Source organism: Candoia aspera, chromosome 10 (genome assembly GCF_035149785.1).
Source record: "Candoia aspera isolate rCanAsp1 chromosome 10, rCanAsp1.hap2, whole genome shotgun sequence".
Classification (NCBI taxonomy): domain Eukaryota; kingdom Metazoa; phylum Chordata; class Lepidosauria; order Squamata; family Boidae; genus Candoia; species Candoia aspera.
The window spans coordinates 24,453,213-24,472,454 of NC_086162.1; the positions used below are offsets into that span (position 1 = coordinate 24,453,213).

Below are 19,242 nucleotides of genomic sequence, written 5' to 3' on the forward strand. Positions count from 1 at the left end.
TGGTGAACCAGGAAAAATAGAGGGACCAGGTTTCAGTTATGTGCCAATGACAGCTTAGGAGATTTCTTATTTGAGATCAAACCCCAAAGACATGAAGAAGTCCACAACAGATCCATCTCAAAGACACCCATTTTAGCATATATAACTCCACAAACTGCAAGGCCCCACTTCCCAAATTTAAACTGGAAATTTGGACAGAATGCTAACAAAGTTTGTAAAAAGCTATCAATGGCACTGGAAAAGAGGGGATTGGACACCCCAAATAATTTCTTTGTGGCCACTGTTATCCAGAAAACAGCACTATGAGGATGGAGTGTTAACCAGGTGGGGATATTTGCATCTTTGGGTTTATTAAAGAACGACAAAGTGCTTAAATCAAAATTTCAGGCCTGCAGCAAGTTTATAGACATGGCTCCCATTCTCTTGGAGGATGGGGAAGGAGGAAATGCCAGATTCCAAGCTAAGAAAAGGACATGCTTAAAAACCATTATGTAAAATTAAACCATTATGTTCAGATTGACTTTTCCATAATCAATTTGATAGTCTCTCTTGGGTGGGCAAAAAAGCCTTCTGGCCCTGCTGGGAGTGTAGCAAAGTGTACAATTTGAGACGTGGGGCCAAGGCTTTGGAGAAGCTGATCAGGATGATAATCAAAGACTTGAGCAAAAGAGGAGGAATGCATGTATCAAAGCAGGACACCTTCACAGCCTGGAGCTGACGGTGCAATTTGCGGTGATACTTGAGGTGCTGGTTGGGAAAACTCATGTTGGGTGGAGAGGAACCAGAATGAGGAAGGCTAAAAGAAGGAGACCTCTGGGAAGTACAACTTCAACAGGTCCACCCCACTCCTGTGCCCTAGCTGGTTTCAGAGCTGATGACAGCTACTGCCAAGGTGGGCACCTCAGGCCAAGATCTTCTGCTCAAGGGTCTTCTTGTCTGAGATTCTATTCCACAGGAACACAGCCTTTTCTCAGATTTCTGCCAAGCTGGAAACTGTACCCAACCCAGGAGGACAAGAGGACATGTCTGGAAAGTTCCAAGCCATAGTCAGTCCACCTCCAGTGGCTCCATACCCACACTTTCCAGAGGCTTGTGGGACTCAGTGAAGTTAACAGCCTCCTGAAGAAGAGAGGAACCAAGGGCAGGCAGGGCTCCACCTTTGGGCTTGTAAACAAAATTGACCCGGCCCCCTTGGGATTGGACGAGATCTGCATGGATCTTCTGTGGACAGCTGTCCTCTGTTAAGAGCCGAGAGGAGTTGTCTGACACCAAGAAAAGGCCGTAGCTTGCACCATCGGAGACACCATATCTCTCGGCACATAATGCACAGACCAACGCTGTTGTCATGTTGGGAGGAACCGAGATGGTCTTCTGGTTACTGAAGGGTTCAAGGAAGGAGACGTAAAGGATGTTCTGGAAAGAGGGAATAGGACCAATTACTACGGAGGTAACAGTATTCCAACAACAGGATCAAACCCACAGTGCAGCCATTTGAATGAATCCGTTATGCGAAGACTTAGCTCTCAGGAGAAGGCTCTCATGCCGGGAATGGTGGAAGGAAAGAGAGGAAGAGGATGATCAGCAGCAAGGGGGAGGGACTCAGTTACAGCGGCAATTGGAAGACCTGAAGGACCAGGTTAGGGATCAACTGTCAGGGAGAAAATCTATCCACGTGGTTGCCAGGAGCTGAAAATGACCTGATGGCTGGCTAGCATGATACCAGCACAGGACCTGCTCCACAGAAGCCAATGGCCAGAATGGGAAAGTAGGAGGTGCTGACCAGGTTTTCCTAGGATCCTCTGCTCGGCTTTTCATTGTTAAGGCTCTCCTTTACCTGCAAATTCCGGCGATGGTGGTGGTGGATGGTGCGGCGGCGATGCCACTGATGGATGGAACGCTTGGCCTCCACGCTGATCTGCCTGGTGATGGTGGAAGCTGCCTGGAAGTTTTCAATGTGATAGAGAGCCCCAAACCAAGTTGTGAGGTAGTAGCCACCTGAGGATGAGAAGGAAGGATATGAACGTGGGAACACAGGGACATTTTAGGACTAGTATTTGTGTGCCAGTTCAAGACTTTCAGCCTCTGAAGGACCTTCCACAAGCCCAGGCTAACCCCAAAACCCAAGTTCAGGCTGGTCTTCTCCTCCTCTCTCCTCTGCCAACCTAACAGCAGATAAGCACAGCGTGCTTCAGTGTGCAGCAGGGCCGTTCAATCAACCCCAAGTCTTCCAATATGGCAGGTACAATATTAAACGCTTTAGAAGAACATCTGAGCCTCAGCAAGAACTTAAGGTGATCTCCTGGTGGCTCGTGCAGGGAAACTCTTCCGTGGAAACAGATCCAGCTTGGACACGGCAAGCCACGCTACCTTCTCCCTGCAGCTGACTGGGGTCCATCAGCTCCATCATGTACTCCACATCCAACTGTACCGACACCACGTCGCAGTGCACCAGCACGTAGATAAGAACCGGCAGGAAGTCATCAGCACCAAAGGCCTCTTCCAAGAACAGAAAGCAAAGGGACGTTAAGGGGAGGGACAGAAGAAGTCTGAAGCAGCCCAGGAACGGAGGAAGGGGCAGAGGCTGCTTGGCAACGTCGTCATGGAAGCATCGGATGAGAACCCTTGTCTCCCCAAAGTTAACCGAGAGCATACAGGCCCAGCGGAAGCAGATGGCATGGCAAGGCGTTACGTAGGAGGGGAAAACTTCTGCCCCCCGCCCCACAAATCTACACACCTGGAGTGGGAAACCTTCCACTGATGACAAGGGCTTCCCCCGCCAAACCGCTTAACCACCCAAATGTGATTTCCAAGCAGAGGCCTAACGGGGGAGCGAAATGAGAACCCTTCCCTGTGCGGTGTGATCACCCCACCCCCACCCCAATTCACCACTTACCCAGCATCAGGTTGGAAAAAAACGCCTCCCACTGGTAGCAACGAGATGAGAGGGCACAAATCTGGCCAAGGCTAACATTCACTTCTGCATCCGTGCACAGAAGCCACTCCGAACAGGGTGAATGAATTTAGATTCGATTCCTGACATGTACCCACGACTTAAGATCACCCCTTGCGTGCTGGCCTTGGCTCCATCGAGGGAAAGAGATACAAGGCCTGTTGGCTGCCTAAGCAGGGATCTGGGATTGCTGCGCCCTTCACAACTCCTTTGGCAGCCACGGACCACGCGATTTATAAGGCTATTGATACAAGAGGTCTGCGTGTGATGACCTCTGAGATGTGTACTTTGAGAGGGTTAAGTAGGCTCATCAATCGCAGCAGGTTCAGGGGGTGATCAGCTGCTATGGTAGCCAAATGGAACCTCCATGTGCAGGGACAGCCTATCTCCAAATACCAAGCTTTAGAGATAAGCAACAGGAGGAAGCACTGTCTCTGTCTTGGAAGGCGGCCATGGGAAGGGTTTTCGCAAACTCTTCTTTATTTTATAGGACAACCTTCCCCTGCCTTCCCCCAAGTAAACTTCTTCCACGATCACCAAAATACACATACATAACTCAGTTGAAAACTAGCGCATCCAGAAGCCTCGTACCTGCCTTATCACAACTGAGGTTCATAGCCTCGTAGAGCATCTTGCAGACCTTCAGCATCTGAGTCTCTTTCTTCTTGGGCGAATAGGCCTGGTGCAGGAGACCCAGCTTGGTCTGGATACGCTCCAAGCAAGCCCCATCGGGCACGCTGGCCACCACGCCGAGCTCTTCCAAGCTTTGCTGGCTCATGGTCAGCTGATTTTCACGCAAGCGGTCCAGAGTCCCATCACGGGTGCGGAAGTCCAGCAACTGGGCATAAATCGAATCCCGCAGCGGCTTCAGGATGCATTTGTAGAGGGCACCTTCCACCACGGAACCTGGCCAGAAAGAGAGAGTGACCTCGGAGTCAAGAGGCGGGTCCTTTGGTCCTAGGGACTAGCACCTTAGGAAGCGCTGCAAGCCAACTGCGTCCGCCTAGCCCGTATTGCCAGCATGGAGGCTAAGTCCAACACGGAGCAACCTTTTGGCAGCAGTTAACATTTCAGAGGGGCTGAGAGCGACACACTGGATAGGACCGCATCACATCTGTAGATGGGACTGAAATTTTCCGTACAGGTTGTTTGTGGGAGAGATACCTTGCTTTTCCGATGGGGATGTGCCTATTTTAATGTCCTTCCTTGCCATTCTCATCTACTCGCCAGCTCAAAATAACTGAGGACACAGCTCCTGGTCTTCACGGTAGGAGAGGCTCCGTCAGTTGCAAAAAGGTGGTCTGCCCATTCCTGCCTTGGTGTGGTGTGCTAACCCAGTGGCTAGTTTGTAAATCGCAGGTTTTAGCTTAGTGCAGGATGGGAATCCAGCCACTGGGGCTTCTTCAAGAAATCACTGTTAAAACAAAGCGTGGTGCAGAGACGTCCCATCATCTGTTTACCTGCTTCTTTTGAGCTGGAGAGGCTGAGACTGAACTGGAACTTCCTTCATGCAATGCTGGGTCAAGTGCTGCTGAGCTAAGGAGGCCCTGGTTTCGCATCTTTTTCTAAGATACCCAAGGCTTTCTTGGACAGCTTAAATTCCAGTCGCTAGCGTAAACAATATTAAGAGCTGAGTCCCACAGCTTACGAAAAGCGGAGCAGCACTTTGGGGCATCAGTGCCATCCTAAGTGCAACAGGAGTTGCTGGGTGAGCTCAGAGCTTTAGGATTTTTTTAAAAAGCCATCAAAATTATGCATCAAGCAAACAAGGTAAGTGGAGTGGGGCGCATGGACTTGGTCGGCACCATTCAGGTGAATTCAGCTGCTTGTTTAAATGCTGCCAACCAAAATTCCTTGCCCCAATTTATGTTCTATCCCGCCTTTATTATTTTTATAAATAACTCAAGGAGGCAAATGTACCTGATACTCTTTCCTCCTCCTCTTTTCCCCACAACAACAACCCTGTGAGGTGAGTTGGGCAGAGAAGAGAGTGACTGGCCCAGGGTCACCCAGCCGCTTTCGTGCCTAAGATGGGACTAGAACTCACAGGCTCCTGGTTTCTAGCCCAGCACGTTAACTACTAGACCAAACTGGCTCTCATTTTATTGGCTTTATTGCACTGCTAATTGAGAAACCTGGCCTAAAATAGCCTTGAAGCTTCCCACCTTTGACCAGCTGCTTTGGAGACTTTCAAGACAGTTATCAGAAGATAAACCATTTGGGTAAATATGACCTGAAAATCTTGCTGGAAAATAACGCATGAAACCACCCAGGATTATTTCCACCTCCATCATTGCCTGTCATTAAAAAAAAAAATCTTCAAGCAGGAATTTAATTTTCAGGAATCAACGATTTTTCAAACTTTGCACAAAAGCCTCAGATGTGCAAGCAAGCACAGGTGAACCCAAAAGCTGCTTGTCATGGTTCCTGTTCCAATGTTCCTGTGAACATCGTAACCAGTTCCCATGCCATGCTGGCGCTGACACGTGTAACTGTTTGGGAGGGGGCTGCTCTTGTTCTTTCTACCAGGCACTGATGCAGAGACTTTGGAATGTCCATTTGGGTTATCTCGCCTGTTCAAGGACACTTTCCCGAAGACCGGCAGGAACCGTTAGGAACACCTGCAGGCTGCGGGGAGGGGACTCCTTCTGACTCTGGGGGGAGGGATTGGAACTGTCTAAGCTTTAATTGTTTGAAAGACCCGCACTTTTGCCATTCTCAGCTTTGCTCTTGAACTTGCATACTATCCAGTAATAAATCAGACATCCATAAGCTTCTTGTGTGAGTCTGGGTGGAAACTTGGGTACGCATTCATCACACTGCTCTTCTCTTTTTTCTCTTTAAGGAAGCGCTCGTGACGTCTCTTTGACATTGATCTTTCCTCTCTCCCCCATCACATACACCTCCCCAAACCTCTCCTTCAACTGCCAAAGCCACAGGCACTGCTGCCTGCATCAGAACCCCAACCGCAGATCAGGTTGATTTCCTAAGCTCACTGCTTGACTTGCATGTGAGCAGACAATGTCGTAAACCTGCTGGAGCCCAGAGTGGAAACCGCAGAAATATTTTCAGTTGTTCAGAGATATGGTAAGAGATAGTAATGATCAGTTTTCTGGGAAACAGACTTGATGGGTTTACAATTTGGGAGTTGCAGACAGAGAGTTCTAGCTAAACTTTGCTCTGCTCCTTTGGAACATTGGCTGGTGACTGCAAATCTGTAGAAACCCATCAGGAGGAAGAAGGATGGGGGACTGGATTCCACAGTCATCGGCTGTGACTGCTAAAGAGATCCTCTGTATCCAGGAAGAGTTTATCTCAGGAGCCCAGGTGCTGGCAACAAACAGGGGAAAGGGCCTGCCACCCCTTTCTGTTTGAGCAGAAACGCAAATACTTTGCCATTCAAGCCCATCTGTCTCAGGAACACCCCAGCAAATTTTAAAACTACAGTATCTGTGACACCCTCTCCATGTGTCATTCATTATTTGCTTGGCATGTATGGCGTACTCGCCTAACGCCGTGTTCCCTTGCTTTAGTGGCTTTCAAAGAACTTGAAATCCAATGGCAGATTTTCTAGACAGCACACCCAATAGTTATGCTTTCTGGAAACTATGGGACTTGTATTCCAACAAGCCCATCTCACGGTCAGTAAAAACTATTCTCAGCTGAGCTGGATCTGAACTTAGGGCTTCCGAGGGGCTGTGCGTAAGTCCCGCTGAGTAAGAACATAGCTGGTCTTTGCCAAAATACACCCCATCAGTAAATGGGTTTCTCCACAAGGGAAGAAAAGGAGGTTAACATAGAATATATAAGGCAGAAATGGCCTGATCCTGCCAGTTTTACTGAGGTACCCCTGTTACGTAGCAATCACTGCTACCCAAAACGGATCATTTTCAGGCCCTCCCCAAACTCTCAGAAGACCCCATTCCATACCCAGGTCCATTTCCTCGGCTTCGCTGCATTCGTAGTAGGCCACGCGCAGGTCAGAGCTCTCGCACAGGTAGCCCTTCAGGTTGCTGATCATCTTCCGTATTTCCTGCAGCATGTCCATGCTGGTGGGGTGCCGCGTCCCAGCACCTCGCAGAATGTGCCCCACAAAGTTCTGCACGAGACCTCCCACGTCAGATGTAGGCTCCTGGGCCAGCTCTTGCACCCGCTTGGAGACCCGGCGCTCGGGCGAGAGGAAGCCAGTGAGGGCGTTGCTCATGGCCGAGAGGCGGTAGAGCACCTTGTGGGTGAAGTTGGAGGAGGAGGGGTGCTGTCTCTTCTGTGAAGAGGGGGTGGCAGGAGGAAGCCCATCTCCCTCGTCCTCCACACTGCTGATGGAGAGCGAATCCAGTTCCGGAATGAGAGGCAGCAACATGGAGTCGTTCAGCAGCAATGATTCGGAATGGGTCTTTTTCAAGGGCCAACACGGAAGCGCGTCGGCAGAGATCCCTTCCACCCAGGAAACACGGTGTGGAGACCGGGCCTCCTTCAGGGGCAGAGTGGGGGACCATGGCAGCTCCTCGGTTTCAGAACTGTTCCAGGACGGTCTGCGAGAAAGGAACTTCCGCCGTGCAGAGGCTGAGCGGGACAGAGGGTCTGCGGGGAGGAAAGGCCAAGAAAGGTGTCTGTGGGCATAGGCAGCCAATATCGGCCTAGCTATCATTCTATCTGCCATCCAGAATGGCAACTGGTCGTATTTTACAGTAGTATCATCTAATTTCTAGGTTCTTGTGAGCAGCAATCGCACCTCTACCCCTGGGATTCCACAGCAGGAAAGAACCCACAGAACTGGGGAAATGGTTAAGGAGACTTGTGCCCCAACCTTTCGTGCCCAGTTCTATGTCAATGGATGCCCCCTCCATGCCAACTTTGGGAGGAACCACCACCTAACAACCTCCAAAAAAAAAAGTACAGCTGTGTTGGTTGAGGAGCAGGAGAACTGGGGGCAAGGTGTTTATACCGCGGACACAGAGAGCTGCCCAAATCTTACCTTTCTCCGGCTTCTCTTCCTCTTCCAGAGACCCCAGATGTCCCAAACCAACTGGGGCTTCTTGCTTGGCTGAGCCATTGGAGAGCTGCAGTGACCTTCTCTTGCTGGAGTGCCACAGGCCGGGGGCGAGGTCAAGCCATTCAATATCACTGTGCACGGAGAGAAAAAGCGGGTTCACGATGCACAGGGCGGCGTCCTCAGATGTCACGCGGATGGAGCAAGAGGGCTGCCCAGATTTCAGCAGTTCCCCATTGGGTTCCACAGAGCTTGCTTCTGCTTCATCTGATGCCAGACCATGACCAGGTTTAAGAGGCATCGTCCAGAATGCTGAGGATGAAACAAACAGGGAATGGAGGACAGGAACCCTTGGTGTGCTCTGGGGAGGAGGGAGGGTTCTCCTGGGCCTCGAACAGCCGCACGCCAGCAGAAATGCAAATAAGGGCAGCTTCCCAGCTGGGAAATATAGAGAAGGGCGGCACTGGAGACTTGAAGGCTAGAAAGCAATGCGACAGAGCCAGTTTGGTCTAGCAGTTAAGGCCCCAGGCTAGAAATCAGGAGACGGTGAGTTCTCGTCTCGCCTGAGGCCTGAAAGCCGGCTGGGTGACCTTGGGCCAGTCCCTCTCTCTCAGCCCAACCCACCTCACAGGGTTGTTGTTGTGGGGAAAATAGGAGGAGGAAGGAGTATTAGGTATGTTCGCTGCCTTGAGTTATTTATAAACATAATAAAGCTGGGATAAAAATATCTAAAAAGGAAAATACACGCACAACCTCGCACAGGCCAAACTGTTCCAGACCAAGCAAGGAATAGTGAACTGAATCTATGAATTCTGTTGTTGAGATTTCTACCTTTTTTTTAACTTTAAATTATTTTCAATTGCATTCCATCTTAGCTTGCAGGGCTCTTTAGCCTGAACGCATCTGGGGGCGTGTTGGTGCTACTATTTGCCATTTACATTTTTTTAATACTATTCTTCCTACAATATACAGTTCTGCAAGCAAATTCCCATCTAAAATACTGAAATTTTCCCCAAAGTTACGTGTCATGGAGTTGGAAGGGGTCATAGGCACTCTTGTTTTGTACCTCGTGGTCAATGCAGGAATCCAATTCAAAGCACCCCTGAAAAATTGTATTAAATTGGTGTGATTGTATATTGTTTTAATCCTACTACTGTGGACTCCTCCTCTGAGCTTCTTGGTTGTTTGCTTGCAGATGTTTTACCACCCGACTAGGTAACATTTATCTATCTATCTATCTATCTATCTATCTATCTATCAATCAATCAATCAATCAAATTTATGACCACCCATCTCCCAAAAGGGACTCTGGGTGGTTTACAGTCAAACATGAATAAAAATATAAAACCATAAAATACTATAATACCTAATAAAATAAATATAATAAGAACCCGGTGGCTAAAAGTTCTCTGTGATTCGCAAGCAGAGCAGGGTCCTTCTAAGAGACTAGCCATCCCCAGGAATGGCTACTCTCCCTCCCACCCCAGGCATGATGACAGAACCAGGTCTTTTGCTGTTTCCTAAAGTCCAGAAGAGAGGGGGCTAACCACATTTCCGGGGGAAGGATATTCCAAAGGGCGGGGACCACTGCAGAGAAGGCCCGCCTCCTGGACCCCGCCAGATGGAGTTCTCTTGCAGACGGGGTCCGCAGCATGCCCTCTCTGCCTGACCGGGTGGGGTGGGTCGATGTAATGGGGGTGAGACGGTCCCTCAGGTAACTTGGCTCCATGCCATGTAGGGCTTTAAAGGTGATAACCAACACCTTGAATTGGACCCAGAAGCAGACTGGCAACCAATGCAGCTTGCGGAGCAAAGGATTGATGTGTGCTGATCTTGGGAAACCCAAGATCGCCCGCGCAGCTGCATTTTGCACCAGCTGTAGCTTCTGGATACTCTTCAAGGGTAGCCCCATGTAGAGCACATTGCAGTAGTCTATATGGGAGATAACCAGAGCATGAGTGACAGTTCGAAGGGCCTCCCGATCCAGGAAGGGGCATAACTGGCGCACAACATGAAGTTGCACAAAGGCCCTCCTAGCCACAGCTGCCACCTGCTCTTTGAGCAGGAGCCGTGAGTCCAGGAGGACCCCCAAGTTACGCACCGGGTCTGTCTGGGCCAGTGCAACCCCATCCAGAACTAAAGATGACAGTGCATATATTCTCTTCTATCGGATTCCGCCCAGAGTCCCCTTTTCGGGAGAGATGGGCGGTGATAGAAATTTGAAAAATATAAATAAATAAATTAATTAATTCTACTACTGTTTGTAAGCTGCTCAGGGTCCGTGAGATTGGAGTGGAAAGAAAGATCTAGCTTCTTTTTGAATAAAACGAAGCCTTCCACTTTCCTAGATAATTGCTTGCGTTTGTTAAACTGAAAAAACTACATTGAAAATTCCAGAAAGTACAAATATTGAGCAAACCAAATAGGCCAGGGTTTCTCAACCTTGGCCACTTTAAGATGTGTGGACTTCAACTCCCAGAATTTCCCAGCCACCATGGCTGGCTGGGGAATTCTGGGAGTTGAAGTCCATTATCTTAAAGTGGCCAAGGTTGAGAAACCCTGAAATAGGCAAACTCTCCCCTAACTCCAAAGCAAAATGTTGGATATTTTCACTCACTTGTGCCCAAAGTGGTGACTGCATCTAAATCAGCTCTGGAAGAAAGTTGAAAGATGTGGGGGATCCTGAGCAAACAGGGCAGGATATCTCTGGAAGAGAAGCATAATTACAAACAATAATAAGCATAATTACAAAACAATACCCACTATTGGCTCACAGTAGGCCTTCCGTGCCATCTTTTTTCATTTGCACCATCGCTGTTGCTTTAAAGTGTGGGCTCATACTGTACTCATTGCATGTGGTAAGAGAGTTCTTTCCTAGCACCCTTTCCCCAGGCCTGCCAAAACCTCCTCTTTTGACTTAGAGTTGGGCAGGTCTTCCAGGGAGCCAAAATATTTGGGAAAGAGCAGATGCTAAGGAGCCTGCCCTTTCATCTCAGAAGTATCTGGCAGCTACAGGATTAACTAAAGCCACATGCAGCACCCACAGATTCCTCCCATCCCACTTCAACAGGCCATGTCTCCTTGGTGCTCACCTGCTCACAAAGTGGAAGCCAACAAGTTCCAAAAGGTTTCTGAAATACAGTTGAGAACCCTTGAGGTGAACAGCTGCGGATCAGAGAGAGAGAGAGAACCCTATATTACATCTCTTGGAATGTACAGGGAATGTAGTGTCTGTATATTGAGATGAAGATGGAGTCCAATTTCTTCAGACTACCCATTACTTTAGTAGGAGTATACAAATGCTGTTTCTGCCTGTCCCACCAAATCTGGCAGAGTAGGCATGCTCTGGGTGGAACAATATCACCTGGCAGACCCCAGGAGGCACGCCTCCTCTGTCATGGAACCCACCCCATGGAATAGCCTCCTCGTTGAGATCCAGATGAGCCCAACTCTATTGGCATTTCGGAAGGCTGGAAAGACCTGGATCTTCCCCTGGCACTGGGGCCAGTATGACAGCAATGGGAGCTCTGTCAGAGGTGCATGAATCAGTGGCTGTGGAGATTTTATTGGGCCTCAACTTGCGCTGTTTGTTTGGTTTTAATGGGAAGTTTTGTTTTTGCCTCACGTTTTGTTTCGTTCGCTGCTCAGTTTCTTTGGATAGACGGGTGGCCATATAAATGGGATTAATAAATAAACAAACTCTTTTGAAATTGGTAGTTTTAAGACAGCCAACAGGTAGCCAAAGATTCAAAATCAATGGATGAGTTTACATATCAAGTTAAGCCAAAATGTGGTTTTCTCGTTGGCTTTGTGTGTTGGATGAACCCAGCCAGTCATTGGATCTGAAAGCCAAAAAAAGGAGAACTGCACATTAAACAGCTCAATCTGTAACAATAATTAATATTGATGAAATATGGTGGAGCGGGGAAAGAAACAGCTCTTTTTAAATGAAACCAAGCTTGAGAAACACAACTCCAAATCTGCCAAATTTAAAAGCAGGGATGTTTTCTTCCTCATTAGACCAATGAACTTAGAGCACTTCTTGCCAGAACATTTAAACTTTGACCGTCCGTCTCTTCTTGAGCTTCCCCAGAACAGCAAACTCGGATACAGGAGTCCATTGGGAGCATTTAAGCTCCAGGTACCAGCAACGGATTAGCCTTTTCCTAAGTCCCTTGACTATTCTTCTACCAGTTGGGGAAAGACATGTAAGCAGAGACAAGAAATGCTTTTTCTGAGAAAAGGATTGCACTGAATTGTAGGGCAGGACCTGTGAACCTTTATCTTATTTCAAATATTTGATTGCAATGGGGAAAAAAGGAAGCATCTGTCCCGGCCCAGTGCTCAGTAGCCAGGCACATGCTGTACAAATAGAACAATCTCTTCCCGCTTTCCCACAATTTCCACCTAAAGGCAGAAAGGAAAAAAAAAAGAGTCTGGAAAATTACTTGCATGATGCACCAACAGCCTGACTCACCGGTTCCCTAAGGTGATTAGGACACATCCGTAGCTCACAGCAGAGCACACGGGGGCATAAGGAAGTCTGAAATTCAACTACAGACACTTCTGGTCTAAAAAAAGATCTCAGGGCTGGGATCATCTCAGAAAGAGGTGATCAACCAGCAGAAAAAATACTGAACTAAATGGGATGAGTGGACTGGGCTTAGGACAAACCACCTTTCCATGGTTTTGTGTGTTTGCTTTACATACACACCTCCTTCCTTTAGGGCAGGGTTAGGTATCCTGAAAGTGCTGAGCCCTGTTTTTCAAACCTCAAGAGCCTCTTCTCTTGACAGTAATTACCATGGTTTCCTGCTCTACTGAGGCACGAAGCACAAAGGCTATAGCGTAAGCCCCCAAAGAAACAATAAATGGCAAAGATATTTTGATAGTGGATGGTGTAAAAAGCTGAATGCTGCACGTAAAATAAAACAGCTGAAAGAACGTAATTCTGCTGCATCAGAACCTTGGCCCATCTAGTCCAGCAGACTGTCCGCACAGCGGCCAACCAACCTGCTCACCTCCCAGCAGATGGCCTTCAGAGGCAACCTCATGACCCTCAAGGCCAAGAGCTGCCGATCCCCGGGGACTTCCACAAATTGGCCCAACCCCTTTTTTCAGCCAGGCAAGCTGGTCATCAGCACCGCATCTCAGAGTAGCAAACTCCAAAGTTTGATTATTTACACAGCACTGTGTAAAAAATGTTTCCTTTTGCCTGTCCTGATCCTTCCAGGATTCAGTTTCATGGGGTGACCACTGTTCTAGTACTTGGGGAGAGGAAAACAGCCTCTTCATCCGCTTTCTCCACACCAGGCATCGTCCTGTACACCTCCGTCGTGCCCTTGCATCTGCCTCCTTTATAGACTAAAAAGCCATCTACGTTGCAGCCTTCCCTCAGAAGGAAGCCACTTCAGCTCCTTGACCACCCTGCTTGCCCCGCTCTCAGCCATTATATCTTTTCTGAGGTACAGCAACCAAAATGGCAGCAAACATTCCACATGCAGCTCTACCTTTGCAAATGTATTATAGTTCTGATCTCTCCATCTTCAAGACACCCTTGAGACCAATTCACACTGGTAATTAGCACCATGTTGAAAGGCAAGGGACAACAATGAAGAAATTTTCAGTTATGCCCATAGACCCAGTGCTGCCCAGTGGGCATCACTGCAACCCCCAGCTCTTCCAACGTTTAGGCAGTTCTACTGTAGGGAACGCAAGGAAAATCTGGTATACGTGCCAGTTCTTAAAATTCTTCCAACTTTAAGACGTGTGGACTTCAACTCCCAGAATTCCCCAGCCAGCCACAAGGGCTTGGGAATTCTGGGAGTTGAAGTCCACACGTCTTAAAGTGGCCCAGGTTGAGAAACACCGATGGAGAGCCCTTGCCTTCTTCCTCTTGATGAGAAAGGTACTGCCCCCCTGACCCTCCCCACATTCATTCCCTTAAGCTTACTTGGGAAGGAATCTGCCCCACTTTACAGAGCTACTGCATGGAGAAAGGGGCGTACACCAGGTACCTTGTTCTCTTCTCCTCAGAAGCAAGGTGGGATATGGAAACAAGGAAGAGCTCCTCACCTGTGGCTCAGTTCAGAAATGGGGAATGCCAAATTCAGTGGAACCAGATGATAAAGCAGCACCAGCCGGAGAACGGAAGGGAAAAGAGAGCGCTGACCGCTGGTCTTTCAGCTAACACTTTAGGGAGGTGACCGGTTTACAGGGAGAGCACGCAGCCTGCAATAACCAGTCCTTCTGTGCTCCTCCAAACCACTTCCCCTTTTAAGTAGAAGGAAATGATGTTTTGAAATTCCCCGAGACCCGACAAGATGAACGTTGATGTCCAGCATGGGTAAGAGGAAGTGAGGAACAGCAGCTCAGGCATGGCAGTCGCCCCTTCCCCACACCTCTGAGTCCCACCATGAGATCGGGCAGGGAACGGGAACTCCCGGGTGCTGCCAAGTAGGAAAAGGAAGGAGAGCAGGCTCCTGGGTTCTCCTCCACACGTCTGGAGGAAAGATGCGTTACCTCTAGCTCAGGAACCCGAGGAGCTGATTCAGGTCGTTTGTTTACATGGCCTCCTCGTGGGAACGAAAACCAGAATCTTTCAGCCGTGAATGTTAGGACTGTCTGAAGACCTTTATTGCTGATCTGAAAATACTGCTTAATGCTGAGTTGCTCCACGAGACTGCCAGGTGCCCCTACTCACCTCTCCAGTACAGAAGGCTCAAGTACCAACCCAGCTCACCTGAGCTCTCCTCAAGAGGGAAAAGGCAGACAGCCTCACTCTCACTGCCTGGCATCCGGAGGAAAAGCATCCCAGAGCCTTCGTTTCCATCTCTCGCAATGATGAATGACTGAAGGGGCGAGAATGGAGACAGCAGGGTTGCGGAAGGCCGTATCACAACACAAAAGCGTAACCACCTCCTAGACAGGCCCTTCTCTCCCCTTGAGGCAGGATGAAGGAAAGGTGCAAAAAGGTCTCCTTGGACTGGTATAAATACTCAGCAGAACCAAATTTCATTGGCAGCTCTCCTAGAGAACGTGGCAAGTAGGGGCGCCAAAGTGAGGGAGGGGAGGGGAGGGGAGGGAGGGGAGGAACACAGGTCTGCTTTGATGTTGCTTCATTTCCACAAAAGTAATGTCTCCCGGCTTTATTGTTAAAAAGAAGCCTCCCAACTTGGCCCCTCCAGATAGGTAGTGGAAAGCAGCCTATAGGTAGTCCTCACTGAACGACCACAATTGGGACCTGAATTTTGGTTGCTAAGCAAAGTGGTCCTTAAGTGAACCCAACCCAATTTTACGACCTTTTTTGTGATGATCGTTAAGCGAACCATGTGATTCTCCATTGATTTTGCTTGCTGGAAGCCGGCTGGGAAGGCCAGAAACGGCAATCGTGTGAGGATGCTGCAATGGTTGTAAGTGTCAGGACTGGTTGCAAGACAGTTTTTCAGCCCTGTTGTAAGTCTGAACCATCGCTAAACAAATGGTCATTAAGCAAGGACTACCTGTATCACCCCCCTCAACCATATTGCCATTGGTGGCTAGGGAAGATGGGAACTGTAATCCCGAGGAGGTTGGGTTGGGAGAGCTGCTAAGAAGGATTTCAGCTACAGAAGATGTTGGCGAGGTTTAATTTCCTGCCATCTGAGCATTTGAAATCTGTGTTCTGGAAGCAGCAAAACAGGTCTGGCAAGTAAGCTCAGGTACAGACGATATAATTGCCCCAATTCCAACAGATCTGGAGAGGTTGGTTTTGCGGGAAAGAAAGCCTATGCTTTTAGCCCTTCTAACAATGGCTATTTATTTTAATAACCATTATATATATGTGTATATGTATATGTATATGTATATGTGTGTGTGTGTGTGTGTGTGTGTATATATAAAATAAATTAATTGATAATAAATTAATGGTTAGTTATTCACCCCAGGTTGGTGCGATGAGAGCAGCCTCTTGACTTGCTCTGGCTGGCCACCCGGAAGCTCCCAAATGCCCCTTGTTGCCAAGAGCCTGTCCAGAAGTGGGATGTGACTGCTGTGTTTTCCCACTGCTGTATGCTGCGACCTACAAAATAGAAAAAGCAAACGAAAGAGGCAAAAGACAGCTCAATTGGCATTCTGCTGCCAAAAACCCCTAGCCTCATGTGTTAACTTTACTATAGGCCCTGCTCCTGCTAAGATAGACAACTTAAAAAAAAATCTCTCCCTCCCTCCCTCTCTCCCTCCACATTTCTAACTCTTCTGACCAGCTTTACCAACTGGGTGTCCTCCAGCTGTATTATCCTCTAATTCCAAGGACACATTAGAGGAAGCCCCGCCCAACCCCCTCCCCCAGCAACACAGCCAAGGCAGGAGAACTAATTTAGACCGTGGTTGGGTTTGTGCAAAGTCCTAAGTCCTAATGTGGGTTGATTTTGTTAAACGAGCTCAGTTCCTGCCACTGGTAAAGCAGAGTTTATGGCTCAGCCTGTTGTGTGAACCAGCCAACTGTAGCTTATTCAGCAAATCATGGTTAAACCAGCCACAATTCAATGCAGCATAGGAAGGCCACCCAGTATGCTACCTGGTTTGCTACTGGGACAGATGAGCCGCTTAAAAGAAGCCATCAGCAGAATTGCCTATCCATCAATGGTTGGTGACCCCACCTCCCATACAGGCCCCAGCCAAAATTTATCCCTGAACTGAGGACCACAGAAGCTGTTTAGCCAACCAACTGCGTGCTGCATAAGGTTGAACACTGATCTGCGGTAGGTTTAGAAGTGACCCAAGAATTTCCTTGGGTGCCCTACCATGGACTATAAGCTCCCCACATAACCAACTGGGCAGACCAATGTGCATTCTCTTTCTTGGCCCAGCGATGCAGGCCCCCTCCTTACTGAGATGCTGTTCCCATATGCTCCTTGCTGGCATCAACCATGATCGCCGTCATTTCTCATGCCCATGAGACTCCAGCTGATCACCAAGCCCACTTCTCCAAATCAAGCTTTCCAGACTTCTTCCTTCTTGTGCGGTTTCTGAATGTTCTCCTGGAGGAGCAGAACAAGTCAGGCAGATGAATCTGGGCTCCGGGTTTTCACAGGTGGAGAAAAGAGAGCAGCAGTGGAAGGCATGTCCATTTTGACCCAGGTAAACCGAATGGTGCCCTGATGAAAGCCCTATGTGTTTGCCCTTGCCATCAAATGATGCAGTAAAGCCAGCCATTCCCTAGCCTGCCGCCCTTGAAAAATGTAGGGAGGCAGTTCTCCGAATTCCCATCTGGCATGACTGAAAACTTCTATCTATAACAACCAATGTATTTGTAAATAAATGTGAATGTTATGAAATACATTATTAAAATATATAATACCTGCCTCGTGGCCTCCTTCCACAAGGAAATAACCCAGTAAGTTCCATGCTCTTGAAAGTTTCCACTGCTTCGAGAAGGTATGAACACAATCATATTTACATACTTATAGCTAAGTTTAAAACGTTCAGGACCAAGGGAAGGTACTTCAGAACGGCCTCTTCCTTTTCATTCGCTGCCCCAGTAGCTCACACCAGACCCAGCTGCAATCTGGCATGGGAGATCAGAGCCCACATGCCTACATTTGCAGACAAAATGGCGGATAGAGTGGATGCTTCGCTCCGAAAGGAAGGCAACCGCCCTGCTCGGCCGACTTCAAGACAGACGCCGGCGCTTGGCAAAACACCAAATGCACCAACACCGAAGTGCCAAAGGCCATTTCCTCCTTACTAACCTTCCGCCTGCACGTACCCAAAATTCTCGGTGCACTTGAGTTCCTGCACCAAAAAATGCATTTAGACCTATGACCGCTTCCAACAAACAGGCTGATGCCACAGAAAAGCTCAAAAGCAGGTTATAAAGCCAGCCAGCCAGCCTTCTGCTTTCCTCCCAAGATAGGCTGTCTTTACCTAAAGCAGCTTTGCTGTGGCCTCTAGACGTACGCACCTCTTTTCTTCTCAAATCTGCCTTAACTTTCCTGTTTGGAAGTGGAACCTGCAGTCCTGCTAAAAAGGCCACCAGTTTATCTGACCCCTCAGCAGCCAGAGGAAGATCTTACCTTGTGAAGGGCATGTGGAAAGGTGAAATGCCGGCTAGGAAATCTCTGTGCAAATGGCCACCAATGGATTGGCAAAAGGTGAGCGAGAAGTGCAAGTAGGCAGGAACAGAGCATTTGAGCTGCAGGAGACAAAGGCAGGGATGTGGTTGACGCCTCCGCCAGCTGTCTTCACGTGGTCCTGGGGCCGCACTGTTTGCTTCAAAAAAGAAAGGCAGCTAAAGAGAAAATAAAAGTGGGCAGAGAAGTGTTCATTAGGGTTATAACAACATTTGAGAGTGTTGTTATAGCCCCAACATGCTGGATCAGAAAAAAGACTAGCTTAATCCAGCTTCCTCTTGCCCCGTGGTGGCCAACCAGCTGCTTCTGAGCAGCTCACGAGTTGAGCACCACTTGCGTTCCTCAGCAATCCCTCCAGTACTAGAGGTGACACAATACCATCGTGCTTAGCAGACGTCAAGAGCCTTACCCTTCTTGAATTTAAGACTCTTTTCAAAGCCATCCAAGCTAGCCATCCGTAGTCTTCAGTAGTGACTCCAGAAGGTCATTATATGCCATGAGAAAGAATTCTGCAAGAAAACCTGGTTGCCACGTGAAGCCAAAAGGCAAGAGGGGAGGTGCAAGGGAAAGCTGAGACGCACAATGGAGTTGTCAAGGAGGCCAGGGAAGACAGAAGGACTTAGTGCAGTCTTTCTCAGCGTCAGCAACTCTGTGTGGATGTGCTGGCTGGGGAATTCTGGGAGTCGAGGTCCACACCTCTTAAAGATGCTAGGATTGAGAAACACTGGCTTAATGGAAGACATTAACAGCACGAAGGCTCAAGAAGTTGGTTATGTTTTCAAAGTGAAAAGTGCTTTAAAAAAGGAAATTCCTGTTTCCTTTTTTCCAAACAGCCTGACAATTACTAGAGATCTTAGAAACCTGCCTATCTTTTGGTAACAGTTCAGCTGATCTAATGAAAATGTCGCCCAACTATGCACCTTTGGATTTTTTCCAAAGTGTGAATAGTTTTACAAATTTATTTCTCCATAATCCATTTTTTAAAAAATAGTGTGTAACGTGTAAGCACATGTACTGGCCCATAAAACTCAGCCCTTTAAACGTGAAACCCTTACCTATGCTAGACCACTCCAGAAAGAGTGGCTTCTTATAAAAACATACTCCTTCAGCACCTCTGTCTGAAGAATACAGACATGTCCAAAAGTACAGATGTAAAAAAAACTAGCACCAGATGGCAGGGAGCTACCAGC

The 19,242-nt window shown here is 48.2% G+C and overlaps 1 protein-coding gene across 1 annotated transcript; it reads right to left on the bottom strand.

Annotated features, from left to right (window-relative positions):
- Positions 1-232: 232 nt before the first annotated feature.
- RINL (Ras and Rab interactor like) lies at positions 233-18,286 on the bottom strand. The gene is made up of 12 exons (XM_063311843.1): positions 17,996-18,286; positions 16,811-16,960; positions 15,861-15,999; positions 14,683-14,791; positions 11,033-11,105; positions 10,558-10,646; positions 7,926-8,252; positions 6,881-7,531; positions 3,542-3,856; positions 2,368-2,496; positions 1,835-1,995; positions 233-1,413 (listed from the first exon to the last, which is right to left on the bottom strand). Exons 2-12 carry the CDS (start codon positions 16,861-16,863, stop codon positions 1,048-1,050), a joined length of 2,412 nt encoding a protein of 803 aa, XP_063167913.1. The 5' UTR covers positions 16,864-16,960; positions 17,996-18,286; the 3' UTR covers positions 233-1,047.
- Positions 18,287-19,242: the final 956 nt, after the last annotated feature.